Consider the following 18,360-nt stretch of genomic DNA (forward strand, 5'->3'; position numbering starts at 1 on the left):
AGTATAATTGTTCAAAACCTTATTGACCTAACTGTAGCCCTTCTCAGACATGAGATAGCTGTCATTGCTTGTGTAAACAGTGTTTTAAAGACATAAAGGGACTCCAGTAATATTATTATGTGTTATGTACAAGATTTGGCAGCAAAATAAGTAATATAAAATATAGTAGTTCAGAATGCGCATTAATGTGTAGAGCTTTTTTGATTTGGAAAAGCTTCTGCATTGATTCTGCTGTCGTTTGATGCTACAAGTATGCAATAATCTCAGAAGAAACAAGTGAAAACAGTAAACTAACTTTTAATCTTAGTCTCTTGCTTCTGTTAGAACTCAAGTTAATTCATCACTGACAAAACTTGTTAAGCTGACATGTCGCAGACTCTGTCCTCATCACATTTGTTAATGTGATTGCAGACTTGTTCCTTGTTGTGAGTGATACCAACAGATGTGGTCAAACATTTACATATACCCATCATGAGCATGAATGTCATAGTAATTTTGGTCTTTTAATGATTTCTCTGAAATGTTCTTTTTCCAGGTGGGAGTCATTGTACAACATATGTGTTTATTGACTTAAAACAAAAGAATTGGGGAATTGGTTGCACAAGTTTGAACTAATGATGGATTTTCCCTCATCCATGCAGGGTTAAAAGTATACATTTAGGCTCAAATGTATAAATACACTCACTTAAATCTTTTACTGGTGATAAGTGGTACTGAAGGTTCTGCAATGTCTACAATATTAACCTCTCATTAGTTTTTATGATTGAATACACTTGGTAGTTTCTCTCTGCCAACATAAAGATAATTTGTTTAACAGCCCTCATTGCTTTGACCATTCCTCAGAATAATGGGAAAGTCTAAGAAAGTAAGTGAAGACTTAAGAAGGATAACTGTATATTTACACAAGTTGGGAAGGTTTCTTGGAGCCATCTCTAAACAACTGCAGAGTCCAAGATTATCAGTTCAACCAATTGTGTGGAAATGCAAGTTATTTGGATACATCACCACTTTGCCAAGGTCTGGAAAAAGATCAAAAATCATCCCCCTCAGATGATTGGAAATTGTTCAGGATGTTCAGGAGCAACCTAGGAACCACCAGGGTTCATCCTAACATGAACTCAAAACTGCTAGAACACCAGGGTCTCTGTCCACAGTGAATCAAGTTTTACGTTGCCATGGACTGACAAGTGACAAATAAGAAAAAAGCCCCTGCTCCAAAATCCACATCTTTAAACTCAACAGGAATTTTACAATACGGAAAATTGGTCAGACAGGATGAACAGCGTACGAACAATGTACAAACTGTCAAACATGGTGGTGGTAGCATCATGCTCTGGCGTTGTTTTGCTGTCAGTGCTACTGATACATTGCACAAAGTAGACTGAATAATGAAGAAGCAGAACTACCTCCAAGTTCTTCATGTCACCTCAGATAAACAGCTACACTTGGGAAGAATTGGCTCTTCCAACAGTACAATGATCACACACATCAAAACTGGTTTAGGAATGGATAAAGCAGGCTAACATTAGCTTCTGGAATTGCCTTTCTAAATCCTGGACCTCAACCATATTGAAAATTTGTGGACTATGTTCAAAAGCTGGATCCATGGCAGGAAACAAACCAATTTAAATGAACTTAAATTAACCCAATTTTTCAAAGAAGAGTGGTCAGCCAGAATTAGACCAGAAGCTTGTTAATGGCTACCAAAAGCATCTGGTTGAGGGCCAACTTGCTAAGGAACATTTAACAAAATCTTAGTGGTGGTATATAACCTCACCATAATGTGTAGTGCCTCATGTTTGATAGATTTTTAGAGTTTCTCCTCCAAGACCATCTTAGAGAGGCAGAGTTTCTCAGAATTAAAGGCACAGGTTTATCTGCAGAAAACTACATCTAAAAATTCTGTAACAAATTCAGAATTTTCAAGGTAAAATTGTGAAGAATGAATGAATTTGTCGTCATCTATAGTACATAATGAACATGATCTGCACCATCATCTCTGATATGGTAGTCCACTTTTTGTCCATCCAGACTCAATGGCTTAATTGTAGAAAGATATGGTTGGTAAACTGGGCTTTCTGCAATTGAAAGCATTTGGTTCATTATAAAATGCAACAAATGAAGTAGACTACAAAGAAAACCCAGGACTGCTGAACAGCTAGGATCCTGTATCAGACAAGAATGGGACAAGATTCCTCTCCCAAAAGTCCAGCAGCTGGTCTCCTCAGCTCCCACATGTTTATAGACTGCTGTTAAAGGGAAGATGGGATGTCAGACTGTGGAAAACATGCCTACCTATTTTTAGTGACTGTGTGGACAAATTAATAGAGAATTTACATTATAATACACTAACTACTCATGTTGCAAAGGTGACGGACTTCAAGCGGAGTTGAAAGAAGTGTGAAACCAGGATGCCTATTTGGCTCTGCTGTCCGTTTTCAAAACACAGTATAATCAAGGCTTAAGAAGATAATCATGCTTAGTACTGCCAAAAGTCCGTTTTCAGGTATAAGTAAAAAAAATAAATAATTAGAGGCGCTCTCTCTCTCTCTCTCTCTCTCTCTCTCTCTCTCTCTCTCTCTCTCTCTCTCTCTATATATATATATATATATATATATATATATATATATATATATATATATATATTACATACAACATCTACAATACGGCAGCAGTGATCAGTGAGATGCTTGGCTACAAGTTGAACAGCCACAAGGGGCAGTACCCTCCATGGAGAAGGAGGCTAGAGGGCAAGATCAAAGTAGCACGGAGGGAGGTTAGCCAACTAACGGAGTTGCAGAAAGGTACGACAAAGAAGGTGCATAAGAAATACAGCAAGCTGTCCATACCTGAGGCCTTGGAAACTGCCAAGCAAAGACTCATAGCCTTGGCCAGCCGCTTGAGGAGGTACACCAGAGAGATAGAAGGCAGGAGAATAAACCAGCTGTTCTCCACAGAACCAGCAAAGGTGTACTCTCGCAAAACACCAGCTACTGGTAGACAGAACAGTCAGCCGAGACTGCAAGACCAGACTGACCAACCTGTGCACTGCCTGGATTGATTACAAGAAGGCCTATGACTCAATGCCCCACAGCTGGATACTGGAATGCCTAGAATTGTACAAGATCAATGGGACCCTAAGAGCCTTCATCAGGAACTCAATGGGGATGTGGCGTACAACACTAGAGGCCAACTCCAAGCCCACAGCACAAGTCACCATCAAGTGCGGGATCTACCAAGGAGATGCTCTGTCCCCACTGCTGTTCTGCATAGGCCTGAACCCCCTCAGTGAGATCATTAACAAGACTGGCTACGGATACCGACTACGGAACGGAGCAGTTGTCAGCCACCTCCTGTACATGGATGACATCAAGCTGTATGCCAAGAGTGAACGAGACATCGATTCACTGATCCACACTACCAGGCTATACAGCAATGACATTGGAATGTCATTCGGACTGGAGAAGTGTAGTCGGATGGTAACAAAGAGAGGGAAGTTAGTCAGAACTGAGGGGATTGAACTACCAGAAGGCAACATTGCAGACATAGAGGACAGGTACAAGTACCTGGGGATCCCGAAGGCGAATGGGAACCATGAAGAGGCCGCTAGAAAAGCTGCAACCACCAAGTACCTGCAGAGGGTCAGGCAAGTCCTGAGGAGTCAGCTGAATGGTAAGAACAAGATCCGGGCCATCAACACGTACGCCCTGCCCGTGATCAGGTACCCTGCTGGGGTAATAGGCTGGCCAAAGGAGGAGATAGAAGCCACTGACATAAAGACAAGAAAGCTCCTTACCATGCATGGAGGGTTTCATCCCAAGTCCAGCACCCTGAGGCTGTACGCTAAGCGCAAGGAAGGGGGCCGGGGACTGGTGAGTGTCAGCACCACAGTCCAGGATGAGACAACGAACATCCAAGAATACATTGGGAAGATGGCCCCAACTGACCGAGTGCTCAGTGAATACCTCAGGCAGCAGAAACCCAAGAAAGAGGAGGGAGACGAGGAACCATCATGGAAGGACAGGCCCCTGCACGGTATGTACCACCGGCAGATAGAGGAGGTGGCTGATATCCAGAAATCCTACCAGTGGCTGGACAAAGCTGGACTGAAAGACAGCACAGAGGCACTAATCATTGCAGCACAAGAACAAGCTCTGAGTACAAGATCCATAGAGGCTGGGGTCTATCACACCAGGCAAGACCCCAGGTGCAGGCTGTGTAAAGATGCCCCAGAGACAATCCAGCACATAACAGCAGGGTGCAAGATGCTAGCAGGCAAGGCATACATGGAACGCCATAACCAAGTGACCGGCATAGTGTACAGGAACATCTGTGCCGAGTATAATCTGGAAGTCCCGAGGTCAAAATGGGAGATGCCCCCAAGGGTGGTGGAGAATGACCGAGCTAAGATCCTGTGGGACTTCCAGATAGAGACGGACAAAATGGTGGTGGCTAACCAACCGGACATAGTGGTGGTAGACAAACAGAAGAAGACGGCCGTAGTGATCGATGTAGCGGTTCCGAATGACAGCAATATCAGGAAGAAGGAACACGAGAAGCTGGAGAAATACCAAGGGCTCAGAGAAGAGCTTGAGAGGATGTGGAGGGTGAAGGTAACGGTGGTCCCCGTGGTAATCGGAGCACTAGGTGCGGTGACTCCCAAGCTAGGCGAGTGGCTCCAGCAGATCCCGGGAATAACATCGGCGATCTCTGTCCAGAAGAGCGCAGTCCTGGGAACAGCTAAGATAGGGCTTTGGAGCGTGATGTCACGGGGGTGGGCGTGGAAAGGATTTTGGCCCGATCCGCCATTTTGGGGGTCTAAGTAAGGAGCGAAAGCATAGCCATGGTTCGTACTTGCTGTGTGCTCGGCTGCAATGTTCGATCTTACGACCGGCACGGGAATAAGTTTCAATTGTCTTTTTATGCTTTCCCAACCTGGAAGCAACATGAAGGAGCTCATGTATCGGATATTACCAAACGAAGGCGTCTAGCCTGGATAGCAGCCGTGAGACGAGCTGATATCAAGTTCTGTTACGTCTCCAGATATCAGCTGGTGTGCTCAAGACATTTTCATTCCGGTAAGTTCTAAATATGTTCACATCACACTTTATAGCTGAATAATATTATCGTTGGTGGTCTCGGAAGTTATAGAAATTGCGATCAAACATCAAATGGAGTGACTTTGCAGACATATGTGCTATGTAAAGATTCGCAGGAGGAGACAGGGAGGACACAAATTGGCGTTAATAATTTGCCCGATTATCAATGTGTTAATTTGCATCTACTTTACAATTATGGGCACATAATATGATAACGATATTTTAGCAGTTTACTGATAAATGTATAACATTAATTATGGTGGGGGGTGGAAAATGGCTATTTCACTCGATGCACTCCAGCTGACTTACTTTGACGACGTACTCAAGAGTTTGGCGGCTTGAAAATAGCCAAATCTTGCACCCAGCCATTTGTAAATTGGATGTGCGCCTCCAGTGACTTGTAATTACGAAACTGGTTCGCTGTGTAAGCGCTTACTCCACAAACAAGATGCGTGAAGATATCGGGGTAGGACAGTGGCGGGAAGTCGTCTGGGTCTTTACTCCACTGCCGTATTTCATATGGGTCCAGATTTGCGATGCACTCTATTTTTTTTCAAATACCGCTGCTTCGCCTCTGGACGCAATCGGTCTCTATACCGTCCGTTTTCTTTTGAGCTGCTTTTAAACATGTTTCTTGTCGTCGTCGCCGTTCCAACAGTGAGTTTGTTTGGATCGTAGACCCCGAAAATGGCGCCGCGCTCCCACAATGCATTGCGGCATGACGTCAACTCCAAAGCCCTATACTGCGCAGGACCCTCAAGCTCCCAGGCCTCTGGTAGAGGACCCGAGCTTGAAGGACAAACCGCCCGCAGGGGCGTGCTGGGTGTTTTTTATATATTTATTTATTTATTTATTTATTTAGAAGTGGAGTTTTACTAAAAGCCATAAAAATCTCAAGTAAGACTGATGCTAAAGTTCTTTCTTTAGCATTCAGATCTTACTTATTAATCACTGTGCAGTTGATGTCAGATGTAACTGTTTTGGGGGGTAAAAATTGGCTTCTTGGTGAAACTGATTGTATGCCACTCCTGAATGATGCTGTGTAAAACCTGGCTGGGGACTGGTGATTGAGCCCAGTATGTAGTAATGTTTTTTCTTAGTGTTTGGGGATTGAGCTGTACATTTGTGCAACACCTGGATTTAGTAGTATTTCTACAGATACACATGGCACCCAGATCACTGCAGGTGTTGATTCTCTTTTGTGGCTACAGCTTCACAAACACACACTCACACAAACTCTCTCTCACACATGCACATATATGCACAAATTACAGGAGCACACTGTTCTTTTTGGATACTATGACCCATTTTACGAGAGAGCTCTAGGAAGAGGTTGGAACAGAGTGAGAGCGAGGAAAAAGGAACTTGTCTGAACCCCTCTCATCGCCTTCGTCAGATTTGGATCATTTGGCATTTGTGAGAAACCCCATGCACCTGGAGTAGGGTTAAATGTCACCCCCCCCCCCCCCCCCCCACACACACACACACACACACACACACACACACACACACACACACACACACACACACACACAGATTCACAGGCACAGCTCAACACACGCTCTTGCTCACAGAGACACACACTTGTGCTTAAGCAGTAGAAGTTAGACTGATTTTCTCAGCTGGTTTTCTTGTAAGTGAAGCAAAGTGCTGTTACGTAGACTAAATGAGGTGAGATTTCTGATTGAGTATGATATCTTTTGAGAGGAGGAATTGGGTCTGCTTCATCCTCTAGCTATTGTTCACAGCAAATTCTGATTTGTAAATGAGAGAGGGCGCATTTGTACACAACTCTGTGCTCTTGGCTCATGATTAATAGAAGATTGCTGCTTTCTTCATCCTATGCTTTTGGATGTCTTTCCAGGATCTCCTGTATATTCTGTGGCCTGGGGTCCGGACTCGGACAGAATTCTCTACACTTCAGGAAGACAGCTAATTATCAAGCCTTTACAGCCCAGCGCCAAAATCATACAGGTAAACAAACTTTTTCTGAGTAAGCCGACAGACTAAACTCTCTCTGTTACTCACACATGTTGCTTGAGCGCAAATTCACACTTGGGGATATTCGTTTTCATTTTACTGACATTTACAAAGGCTTGTAGGATTTAGACATCAAAATATGCTATTTCATATGTATATGAAAACCAGTTCCAGACCATATGACCTCTCAGTATAGTATAGTTTGTAGTGAATTATTAACTTGAAATTATTATGTCAAACAGAAGCAAAATTGAGTTCTCCATTTAAATGAGTCAGCGAGGCCATTAATTTCATAAAAGACACTGAAACAAGAGAAGATTTTTTTCTCACCTCTGCTACACTATACTTAAAGGCTTATAAGAAAACTATTACTAAGCTATTACTGCACATAAATTCATATACAAGCACAATGTCCCAACTTTATTATCTCCCTCTGAGATCCCCTGAAGACCAACACAATGAACTAAACAAATGAACTCCCCTCCCCCCCTCCCCCACAGACCCCCTAACATCATCCTCTTTGACCTTTGCAGTCCCTTATACAGACAGCAATACAGAATATCTACCTGTGTCTTCCTTGGGTACATGGAATAAGTAACCAGTGTACAAAAAATAAAATGTTTATACAGATTAGGAACAGAATGGTACATTAGGTCTGGTGAGATAAGGCTGGGAACAGGCTCTCTGTTCTGTGTTACACTGTAACACATAATGTTAAAAGTAAGCTCTCAGTTTGGCTAAGATGAAACAATTCATAAACTTGTAACTGTGGTCGTGACCAAAAAATAAATTCCATACGGGTGCTTATTCCAGCCAGCTTATTTTTATCCTCCTTTTGGACAAAGGAAAAGTATAGGAATTTGTTAGAGATCTCTTCAAACCAAAATGTTATGTGTTGATGACGTTATTATGTTTCTTAACCTAACTTTTTCTTTTTTCCCCCCATTCTTTCCATTACGTGTATGCTTTCTCTCTATCTTTCTCTCCCTAGTGGAAGGCTCATGATGGGGTCATTCTGAAGGTAGACTGGAATTCAGTCAATGACCTAATCCTGTCAGGTGGGGAAGATTGTAAATATAAGGTCAGTGGCTTTTTAGTATATTTGTTGATGTCTTAATAATTACTGAATACCTTTTTAAAACCATTTGCCTCTTCAACAGGTATGGGACAGCTTTGGACATCTGCTTCACTGCTCACTGTCTCATGACTACCCAGTCACATCTTTGTCCTGGGCTCCAGATGGAGAGGTGTTTGCTGTGGGCTCTTTCAACACCCTGCGGCTCTGTGATAAGACTGGAGTAAGTGAACCCATTATAACCTCCATGTATTTTTATTTTTTAAATGTTGAACATAGTATAATGTAAATGGGATGTCTGGTATTAGCTATAGAAATGAAATAGAGGTTAATAATAGACACAGTTTTGGCAAAAGGGTTCAAAACAGCAAATTTTCTTTGTTTTTTCTTTTTGTTTGTTTTTTCCCACTTACTCAGGCTTTCATAAACATAATTTTGTCCCGGTGTATTTTAATATGCCTGGAATGACATAAAGTGAACTTAATTTGAGATTTCTGGCACCTCTTACACATTCATCATCGACTGTCTTACCCATGTATCCAACAAGAAGTGCTGGAGGTAGGGTATGGGCAGGACTACAGTCCGTCAGTGAACCACAATTTAGTTCAGTTCAATTCAGTTTTATTTATATAGCAACAAATCACAACATCAGTTGCCTTAAGGCGCTTTATATTGTCAGGTAAAGACCTTACAATTTCAACCTGATACATTAATTTACTAATATTTAATAATAAAAAAACTTGTGTAACATTTTTGCTTTTTTGAAAATAAAATGTGGAAGTTGATTTTTTTTTTTTCCCCACAGCCAGTAACTAGCTAATCTCAACACAACCCTGGCACACGAACACACTCAAATGACCACTCAGTCTAATCTAATCTTTTACACCTGACCAGGAACTGTTTTAATAAGGATGATAATCATTTGCCATATGTAATCTTTTTACAAAAAGTCTACCTAAGGTTGAATTTTCAGTAATACATGTCTCCTCTCTGGTTACACATGTAGTCAGTAAGTAAGTACACGCAGTCCTACAGGAAAAAAACAACAACTTTGTGGCAGTAATCTCATGAAAAAGTATATATATTGAGTAAAAAAAATCAAAGTATGTTAGCATGTGCTTAAGTTAATTCCAGGTTTTTGATCACTTTTTGAGGATATCATAAAATTCATCATTTTAAACGAACGACTTGTTCCTCAAAAACAATTTAACTATTACCTTTCAGTGACATACTCTAAAAGGGGGTTGTTCATGAAATCAGACTGACCTCAGTTATATGCAGCTGTTGCTGGAAAAAAAGAGCAGAAGCTGTACATCATCAGGGCCATGTACTTTCCACATATTTTTAGCTTTTTTGTGTACTTTTTCCTTTAGTTTATGTACATCTCCCCGTGTAGCATTTATTTGTAGTGTGTGAAGTCCTGTTCCTCGAAACATACAGTGTCTATAGCACAGTGTCAGCTTTTCCAATGCAGTATGGTTTACAGTGTGTAGCTCATTACAGGCCACGTGTTTTCTATACATCATTCATCTCTTTAAATCACATTAGGCTGCATGCCACATGTTCTTGTTACCTGGTGCTGATGGTAACTTCAGTAATGAGAAAGGAAATGAGAGAATGATGAATGGTAATTGTTGTTTCATTATTGCTGAACACTTGGCAGAGAGCAATATTACCAGTTCCCTCATGGGACGTTTAGGGCTTCTTTGAGTTTATGTTCAGATGTCACTGTACTGCTGCATCAGATCGCAGTAATCAAAACAAACAACCTGGGCTGGGATTTTTGTGTCCTGATCATCGGGCATTTCATGCTTCATTTTGATTTAATTAGGATCAAATGTCTTTCTTTTTTTTTCTTGGGGTACTAAATCATATGTGCTAGAGAGAGGTCGGGACCAACCAGTATGTCTTCTCTACAGGAGTAAGGTGTGTGTTTGTATCTGCGTTGCGAGACAGATTTGGTATAGTTACTTTTGCTCTTCTGAACCAGCGATTTCAGTTGTTTTGGAGTAACCTGCCAGATTATTGCTGCAGCTTGAGGAAGTGATTCAAATTAAGCCAGCTCATATCCATTTTGCCCGTGTAAACAAAACTAAAAATAATGTACTATTAAAATTACAACTTGCTCCTTTATTTTTTGTAATGACCCGAGTAACCTTATGTCCTCCCATTATGGGTTTGTTTACGTGGTTGGTTTGTTCCATTGTTTCATCATTGCACCACTTGCTTTGCTGTGGTGTGTCTTGGTTAAGGCAGTGTGATGATGATGATAATTATGATGATTATGGTTCTGCCCTGCTCTGACTGGAGGAAGGGTATGCATGCCTTCTCCTCCCTAAGCCCCTCAGAGACAGTGTGTGCTGTAGCATGGTGTGGGAGGCTTGCTCAAGAAGAGAAGCGGAGTGGGGGTGCAGGGAATAAGGGGGGGAAAAGAGTTTAGAAAAAGAAAATCCCCCTCAAAAGGTCACTCCGTCCGAGTCGCGTTCTATGTGTGAATTCAGACAGAAGGTTCTTTCATGCATCAGAGAAAAAGTTCAAGTTTTGCTTACATGTGCACCCTCGACCAGTGTTGTATATTTATTATAATGTCATTGTGCATGAGAAGTTGCAGACAGAAACCATTAGTTGCTTACAAGTGCTTTACCTGTGTTGTTGCTGTGGTTTGTTTGCAGCACAGCAAGGGTTAAACAGCGTGAAGAGCCTTTTCAGTTACTAGCGTGACTAATGGGAAGGAGTTTCATTCTGTATCTGCTACAATGAAACCTTGCACTTTAACGTACTGCTGCTGGCTCAGCAGGATCAGTCCTGCAGATTTAACCCTTTCACCCTTTTCCAGCTTGGCTCTCCTCTCCTTCTAAACTATCAGCTCTCGTCTACGTTTTTACTTTCTCTCCTCCATGCCTTAGGGCAGATGTAGTGAATTACCCCTCTCCATTATCGCTGGAAAGGCTGGGTGGACACACGCAAATACAAAAGTAGCAAAAAAAAAAAAAAATTAGTCTTGCAGTTCCAGCAAGTCACCCATGGACTGATTGTAGCATTTTTTTCTTAACAATTAAAAGATAACTGATTTATTAATACATATTTATTTCTTTTATTTAGACTTTTATGGTGCTTAGAGTTCTTTTGTGTAGAGCGCTTTTTGTGTAAAGCACTTTTTACAGGAGGTTTAACATCACACAAGACACAAAGAGGCTCACTGTCCCTTTTACAAGATTTGGGAGACACAATAAGTCAGTGTCTGTCTGTGTGCCTGCCATAGTATATGCATGTGCCCACATGCCTGTGTGTGCACATTTGTGTGCAACCATTGCCGTGCAAATGTGCCTGCGAGACAGCAGTCTATTTACGAGGCGCTGCAGCTGGTGTCTAGCGTCTGGACCCTGTCACGATCCCTGACACTGTCACTAGCTAACAAGTAGGACTCATTGTGCCAGGCAAGCACCCTCTCGCTTCTTGCTCTCCACCCCTTCTCCCCCTTCTCTTCTGTACACTTGTTTTTTCTCTCTCTCTTTGCTGTACAACCGTGCTCACATGCATAAATGTTAAAGCTGCCTGGTTTTGCTATTCTAATTCCCTGGAAGAATATTGTGAAGGAATAAGAATAATATTTGTTTATCTATTTAAACTTTCAATAGATTCATTAAAAAAATATGATTTTATCTTTTTGCTTTTGTTATTTGGTCATGAAGAGCAAGTTCTTCTTCTGCTGTAGGAGACACAGAGCACAGGACATCATCCCAAGTTCAGAGGCTGGTCAAAGGCACGTAAGCAGAGTCAGATCAAGAAGGCATAACTGTTTTTGCTGAAAATCTGAGTGTTTACCAGAATGACCTCATTTAAACGAATAATCAGCCTGTGATTGTTCATGCAGGGCTTGGTGTCAATCTGAAAGTGGCTGTAGATGTATACCTCATTGAACCTAATGGTTGCTGCTCATGTCTCTCCTCTGGTCTCATTTAACTGAGGTATTACTAAAAATATGGTTGACCTGGAATGATCCAGGTTTCTCTCATGCTCCCACCAATAATCTCAAGTGCATATCTTACTCTTCCACTCTCCTTTCCACCATCTCTTTTCTAATCCCCTTCTGTTAAATTATACTTGTGCACAGGAGACTAGCTTAGTCTGAATACTCGTAAAGTTGGCGTAAGGGTGAGCCCTATTTCTTATGAATATCTTTGTCATTTATAGTTAAAAATCCCCTTCCTTCGGGTGTTGCAGTTGTTGGTACACAAAGAACTAACAGTTGTTAACCTCACACAGTTTTGAGAAAATGATCTGTTAATGTTATACCTCATAATAGTAGCATTGCTTTCAAAGGCAGAGAATGTAAAAGTGTTAAACCACTGTTATACCCTTTTTGATTTTTCTATTTGATTGAAAAGCCGAAATGGTCTTCACTCATAACAATCAGTGATTATCCATGATTTTCTGCTAGCTACATTGTCTTTAGAACGAACTGAATATTTTATTCATCCACTTCGTGTCAGTTTTGGGTAAAATTATGCAGGAGACTGAGCTCCTAATTGTTTCTTTCTCTTGCATGTTTTTACTTTTTCTTTCTTTCTTTTTTTTAAACATAGAATTACCTCATTTGTCTAAATCTTCCTCTATCATTCTTTTTTTTGCTTCTCATGCCTCCCTACTCCCTTTGGGTATGTTTGGCTACCTTGCACTTATCAGTGCTCCCCCTCTTGGCTCCGTCTCCCTTGTTCCTTCCTCGAGGCCCTCTTTACCTCTCTTTTTCTGGATGAGTCTAGGGGTCCCCTTAGGGCTTTGCTCAGCATTGCCACTTTTGGAATTGGTCCATGTTTAACTTTCTTCATTATCCCTTGCGTCTTCATCTGCACCCGCTTTGTCTGTAGGATCTTTGTCCACCCGTCCTTAACACAGCTAGCTATTGTTTATGTCCCCAGAAAGTGTATTCCTCTTGACTGTCTGTTAGCCTGCCACACTTGTTGTTGTCTTTATTTTCCCTCTGAGCCGTAGACTCTTATTTGCTAGGCATCAGTCATCACCGGCTTATCAATTAGTCCCTTTAACAGGTCTCCCCCTTTACCACTGGGGAGCATATACCTGAGCGTGTGCTGGCAAGTTTGCTACCAGCCATTGGCCAGCCAACATCTGGAAAGTGCCGCTGTTGGAAAAGAATGAAATGGCCAAGAGTTCTGGTCCTGATTGTGAACCACTGTTAGTGGAGCATGAAAAAGCAAAAGAAACCACTGTAGATTTATTACAGTGCAAACCTTTATCTGTTTTCATCACAAGAAACTGGGGCGTTCAGTACAGTATGTTTTTAGGCAGCAGAAGTAAAAGAGAAACACACACACACACACGTTGAGGATAGGGAGTAGAAAAACAGCAGAGACTGAGTGAAATTAATGGTGTAGCTTTGACAAAGAAAGACCATGTGCACATTAAAAAACATGGTGTCTTAGTATTTGAAAAAAGACAAGTAAGTTTGTGAGTGTGTCAGGGAGAGAGAGAGAGGGAGAGCTAGGGAGCGTTGTCAAACAAAGAGAGTCCTGAGTCAGCAGCAGAGCAGTTTTCTCCCCAGGCAACTGGGTAGGGCTACCCCTCTCTCTTTCTCTCTCTCCCTCCTCCTCCCACTTGCGCTCTCTGTCCCTCACTCTCTTCTTTCTCACTCTCTCCCTCCCCTTAAAAATCTGTGCTTTTGCATGCTATTTCTTGCTCTCTCCACTCTGCACTTTTCCTTTATGCACACTCTCTCTCGCTCGCTGTAGTAAGAACAGAAAGCTTCCTCCATATTACTGTGAAGTGGTAGAAAAAGAACTCCAGTTCTGAATCTGAGGTCTGCCCGTCCTCTCTCAGCTCTCTCCCTCTACAGTTTATCCTTGTTTTCATAGGAATAATTTCACTCATTTCTTTTAACAGATTTTAATGAGGTTACCAGTCTTGATGAAACCTTTGCGAGCATGAATAGTGTAAGACTATTAGATGCAATACTTACATGTAGACTTAATCTGTCATCCCAAGGAGCTCATTAGTTTCCCCTACCAGAATGTGAGGATAATGATTTCTCCTTTGTATTCGAGGCCCTTTGTGTCGAACAGGCTTTGGTTTTCTGTGTTGCTGAACTCATTCTGGCACACTCTGTGGAACAGTGTATACTTAGGTCCATCTTGCAGATGATTGACCCCAATTTTTTTTCTTTTTTGTGTATGTGTGTGTGTGTGAGAGAGAGAGAGTCAGTGCTTGTGTGCGTAAAGTGGGTTAGAGTAAAAGGCACTTGTTGACATGGTATTACTTTTACACCTCTCCCGAGTTCGGCTAAAGGCTTGCCTTGTTGGAAACCAAAAAGGAGGGGAGCATGAAAAGCTGAGAAAAGAGAGCAGTTGGAGGGGTGGGGGGTGGGGTAGTGTGGAACTGTCCAATATATCCTTTAAAGTTGGCCTAGGCAGTGAGGCTTGGAGGATTGGTCTCCATAAAAGACGGTGGTTTCTCTCTCTCTCTCTCTCTCTCTCTCTCTCTCTCTCTCTCTCTCTCTCTCTCTCTCTCTCTCTCTCTCTCTCTCTCTCTCTCTCTCTCTCTCTCTCTCTCTTTTTTTTTTTTTTTTTTTCTTTTTTCTCTTTACTTCTCAAACCCTCCTTCCCTCCCCCCAAAGCTGGAGTAAGAGTACGACAGTAAGACAGTGCCCTGCCAGCCGCTCTGGCAGAGTCATCATTCTTAGCAACGCTAAATCACTACCTCCACTAGCTAGACAAACATGTCACACTCATAGACAGAAAGAGAGGAAAGAGGGATAAAGCCATGAGGGTGATACTTGGTGACGAAGGCAGGGAGCAAATAACGGGCTTTGGTTGTGCACACAAGTAGGGGAGAGCCTAGTATGTGTGGAACTGGGGGTATCACTTTGAGATTTTTTGCCAGCCCAGAGTTCATTAAGGACCGTTATTGAGGGCTAGGGCTGGGCTGGAGGCACTGGACCAACTTCCAGAAGAGGATGATTTGAAAGGGTTTAATTTTGGCTGCACCCCAGGGTTCCCTCCCCCTCTCTGCTGGCCTCCACATGGAGCAGAATGATGCTGAGTAATTTAATGACTGCTTCCTTCATTTGTTCAAATTTGTTATATATGTTTGCTTCAACAGAGGAATAATGCTTTGTCCTGTCATATGTAGTTTACTTTGTGTATGCTCCACTGTGTGGATACTTTGACAGTAGAAGAGATCTGCCATGGTATAATGATGGAAGTAAGATTAGCAGGTATCAACAAGTGTTCTACACAGACAGGGCTGGATACATTCTCAAAGCCTTAGTCTGTGCTGCTCATACGATGACCAAAATAAACCTGTCTGTTCTTAAATTGTCATCACTGATATAGTGGGGTCTTGTGCATTCTGCCATTTGTAGCATGCCAAATGCTTTTAAACACCCAAATTACCTGTGTGGGTGCGTGTCTGTGCGCGTGTGTGTTTGCAAGTGCATATGTGCATAGTTGGTGCTAATAGAATTCTGCTGTCCAGCTCACAGCTGTGTCCTGCTGATGAGTCCCAGGAGGCCCCAGCATGTGTCTATGGTTACTATGTTGAGGCTTCAGCATGAAACCATGTGTAGATCATTACTCTCCCCTTCTCTCTCTCTCTCTCTCTCTCTCTCTCTCTCTCTCTCTCTCTCTCTCTCTCTCTCTCGCTATCTTCTAGCTTGTCTTGACCCCCCCCCCCCTTGCCGTCCCTCTCCCGTCTCTCTCCACTTCCCTTTGCTCTGCCAAAGCTCCAACTTATGCCACACTATGCTTGTCTACGGCCCAGCCTCTGTATCTCGTTAGCCAAGCCAAATGGGTATTTCAATACAGAGATTTGTGGAGCTCTAGCCTATGTTTACAAATGGGCTTATAAGATAACTATAGTGTGTTATTGCAGAGTCAGGAAATGCAAATGGTTTACTTTGTCATTGCACAGTAAATACTGAAACCTTTACTTTGATTGTATTGTATGTTTTGCATACACTCACACGCACACACAGCGATTCTTTACAAGGCCGATTTTGAATAAAAGCAGACAAGATGACAATAGATTGAAGGACAACTTTTTAGAATAACACTGTGTTTTGCAGTGATATTGTTAAACTGAAGGACTCTGACAGTGGTCAGAGTTAAATTAAATCTTTAACAAACAATACAGTTATCGGTTGAATTTTATGTATTTCTTCTTCATAAGTTGCATCTTTAATGCATTTCACGTGCACAGTTTTTTTACTTCTGTCTTGCCATGCCCCACTTGTAGACTTACGTGTGTGTGTGTGTGTGTGTGTGTGTGTGTGCGTGCGTGTATGCGTGTGCACACTTGTTACCAAAGCAACTAATATTATCACTTTGTATACTAGTGATTACTTACACAGAAACATGAAATACATGCAGCATGAAATACAAACAGTGTGGAATTGCAATACATAGATGATGTACAGTTAAATAACACTATAATGATGTTGCAGTTGCACACAAATGTTTATTTAAAAAGTTATTTGGTTTAAAGTAACATAACCATCTCGAGAAAAGGTGTGGGTATTTGGAACGTAGAATCCATCTTGGAAGTCAGCTCCCAGCCTGAGACATTCCCACACACAGGTCTGACCAGTCCTGGACATAGGCCCAGCTGTCCTTATCCTAATAGTCAACCCCATCCCCCATGGAGGGTTCACTGCAAGCTGACGTTTACAAGGTCTCCTAATCTGCTGAGAGATTGATGAGCCCTAATCCAAAACGACCTTCTTGTTTTTTCCCCAAAGCAAATTGCTTTGTTTTTAGTTTCACTCTTGAGCATTTTTTTAAATATATACTTCATAGTGGGTTTAGCTCAGGTTTGGTCCTGAACATTGGTGTCAGCATTTTCAGACATGTACACCCTATGTCTGTTTAGGGCTTTATACTTGCCTGTATATGTCTAGTGTCCATTACACTGAGATATTTTGTGTTTATTATGTGCAGGGAGTTACTCTGTACCTGCACTGCCAGGTCCTGTCCTACACATAGACACACAGGCAAACTAAAGCCAGCTGGCTTTGCAGATAGTCTGCCATCTGTTCTGATTTATGTAAGACTGTTAACCCCGGACTAGGTCAGCTCCCACTAGCTCACTAGCACAGTGTTAAACTAACAGAGAATAGCTCTCCTTTCACCTGTTTAAAAATTGTGGAGAAAATTGTAGGTTTGAACTGTGTGGGTTTTTTTCCCCCACAGTTTATGTTATGTAATGATGAGATAAACTTTTTTTCACACTTTGAGCAATATTTTTAATTTCAAGTTGAAAACATAACTAAACAATGGCATATGGTCTGAAGTACGACTGTAAAGTATTAGAGATACATAATTATATGCTTATGTTTATGAAAAAAGTATGTGCATTGTGTGCTCTATATAACAAGGCCAAATAGGGTTGTAACTGCATTAAATACAAGTTTGTTAATGGGTCACAGAGTCTGTTTGACCCATTAACACATGTGGCAGTTACAAGTTTTTTTCTAAACGCTTGCTGCAAATGTGTCAGGACCGTCCAAGATGAAGGGCTAGAAAAGCACAGAGAGTCTGAAACTCTCATGCCCCCCTTCTGATTAGCATGTTGTTGACTTGCGTTAGGGCTGGGGGGGGAGCAGAGAGCGGTCAGAGCAGATATATTTAATGCTTGTGAAGTAATGGGGCTGAATCAGCAGATAGCTCCACTGGGAGCCATTAGCCCAGACCTGTGTCATTAACCCTTTCCCTACACTTTCAGGTACTGTAGAGAGACAGAAATTCAGTGGCACAGAGTCGCACTTTTATTTTTTCCTTTGACTTAGTTTCTACTGTTTTATTTTTTATTTTATTTTATTTTATTTTAGCTTTTATGTTTTATTAGTATTATCATATTAATTTATTTTAAATATATATAGGGCAACTTTTGCATATAGCTCAGGAGCGATGTAATAATTTCTGGCCTTTGCTACATGCTAATAAATATATATTTTTGCTTTATTAGTCATACACTGCATGGTTTCAAGAGTAGATGTAAAAGATTGAGTATGTATGCCTGGTCTGGTTCATTTCAGTTACAGTGAAACATAATGGTTTTCAAAAAGAAAAATGTATCAATGCGTTGGGGGGGGTTTTCCACTCTAGTTTTGCCAGACAAGCCACTTTTTTTGTGCAAACACTCACATTTTAACCAGGACACATGTAAATATGCAACTTACTTTTGCAGTTGTGATAA

The 18,360-nt window shown here is 41.6% G+C and overlaps 1 protein-coding gene across 2 annotated transcripts in view; it reads left to right on the top strand.

Annotated features, from left to right (window-relative positions):
• ift80 (intraflagellar transport 80 homolog (Chlamydomonas)) overlaps positions 1 to 18,360 on the top strand; it is a 55,696-nt gene that overhangs the window by 4,939 nt on the left and 32,397 nt on the right. For both annotated transcript variants that reach the window (XM_076873248.1, XM_076873247.1), the window contains exons 6-8: positions 6,964 to 7,073; positions 8,071 to 8,160; positions 8,240 to 8,377. In XM_076873248.1, coding sequence (XP_076729363.1) covers positions 6,964 to 7,073; positions 8,071 to 8,160; positions 8,240 to 8,377 — 338 coding nt within the window. The remainder of the gene's footprint in view (positions 1 to 6,963; positions 7,074 to 8,070; positions 8,161 to 8,239; positions 8,378 to 18,360) is intronic.

The sequence above is a fragment of the Maylandia zebra genome, linkage group LG14 (genome assembly GCF_041146795.1).
Source record: "Maylandia zebra isolate NMK-2024a linkage group LG14, Mzebra_GT3a, whole genome shotgun sequence".
Taxonomy (NCBI): Eukaryota; Metazoa; Chordata; class Actinopteri; order Cichliformes; family Cichlidae; genus Maylandia; species Maylandia zebra.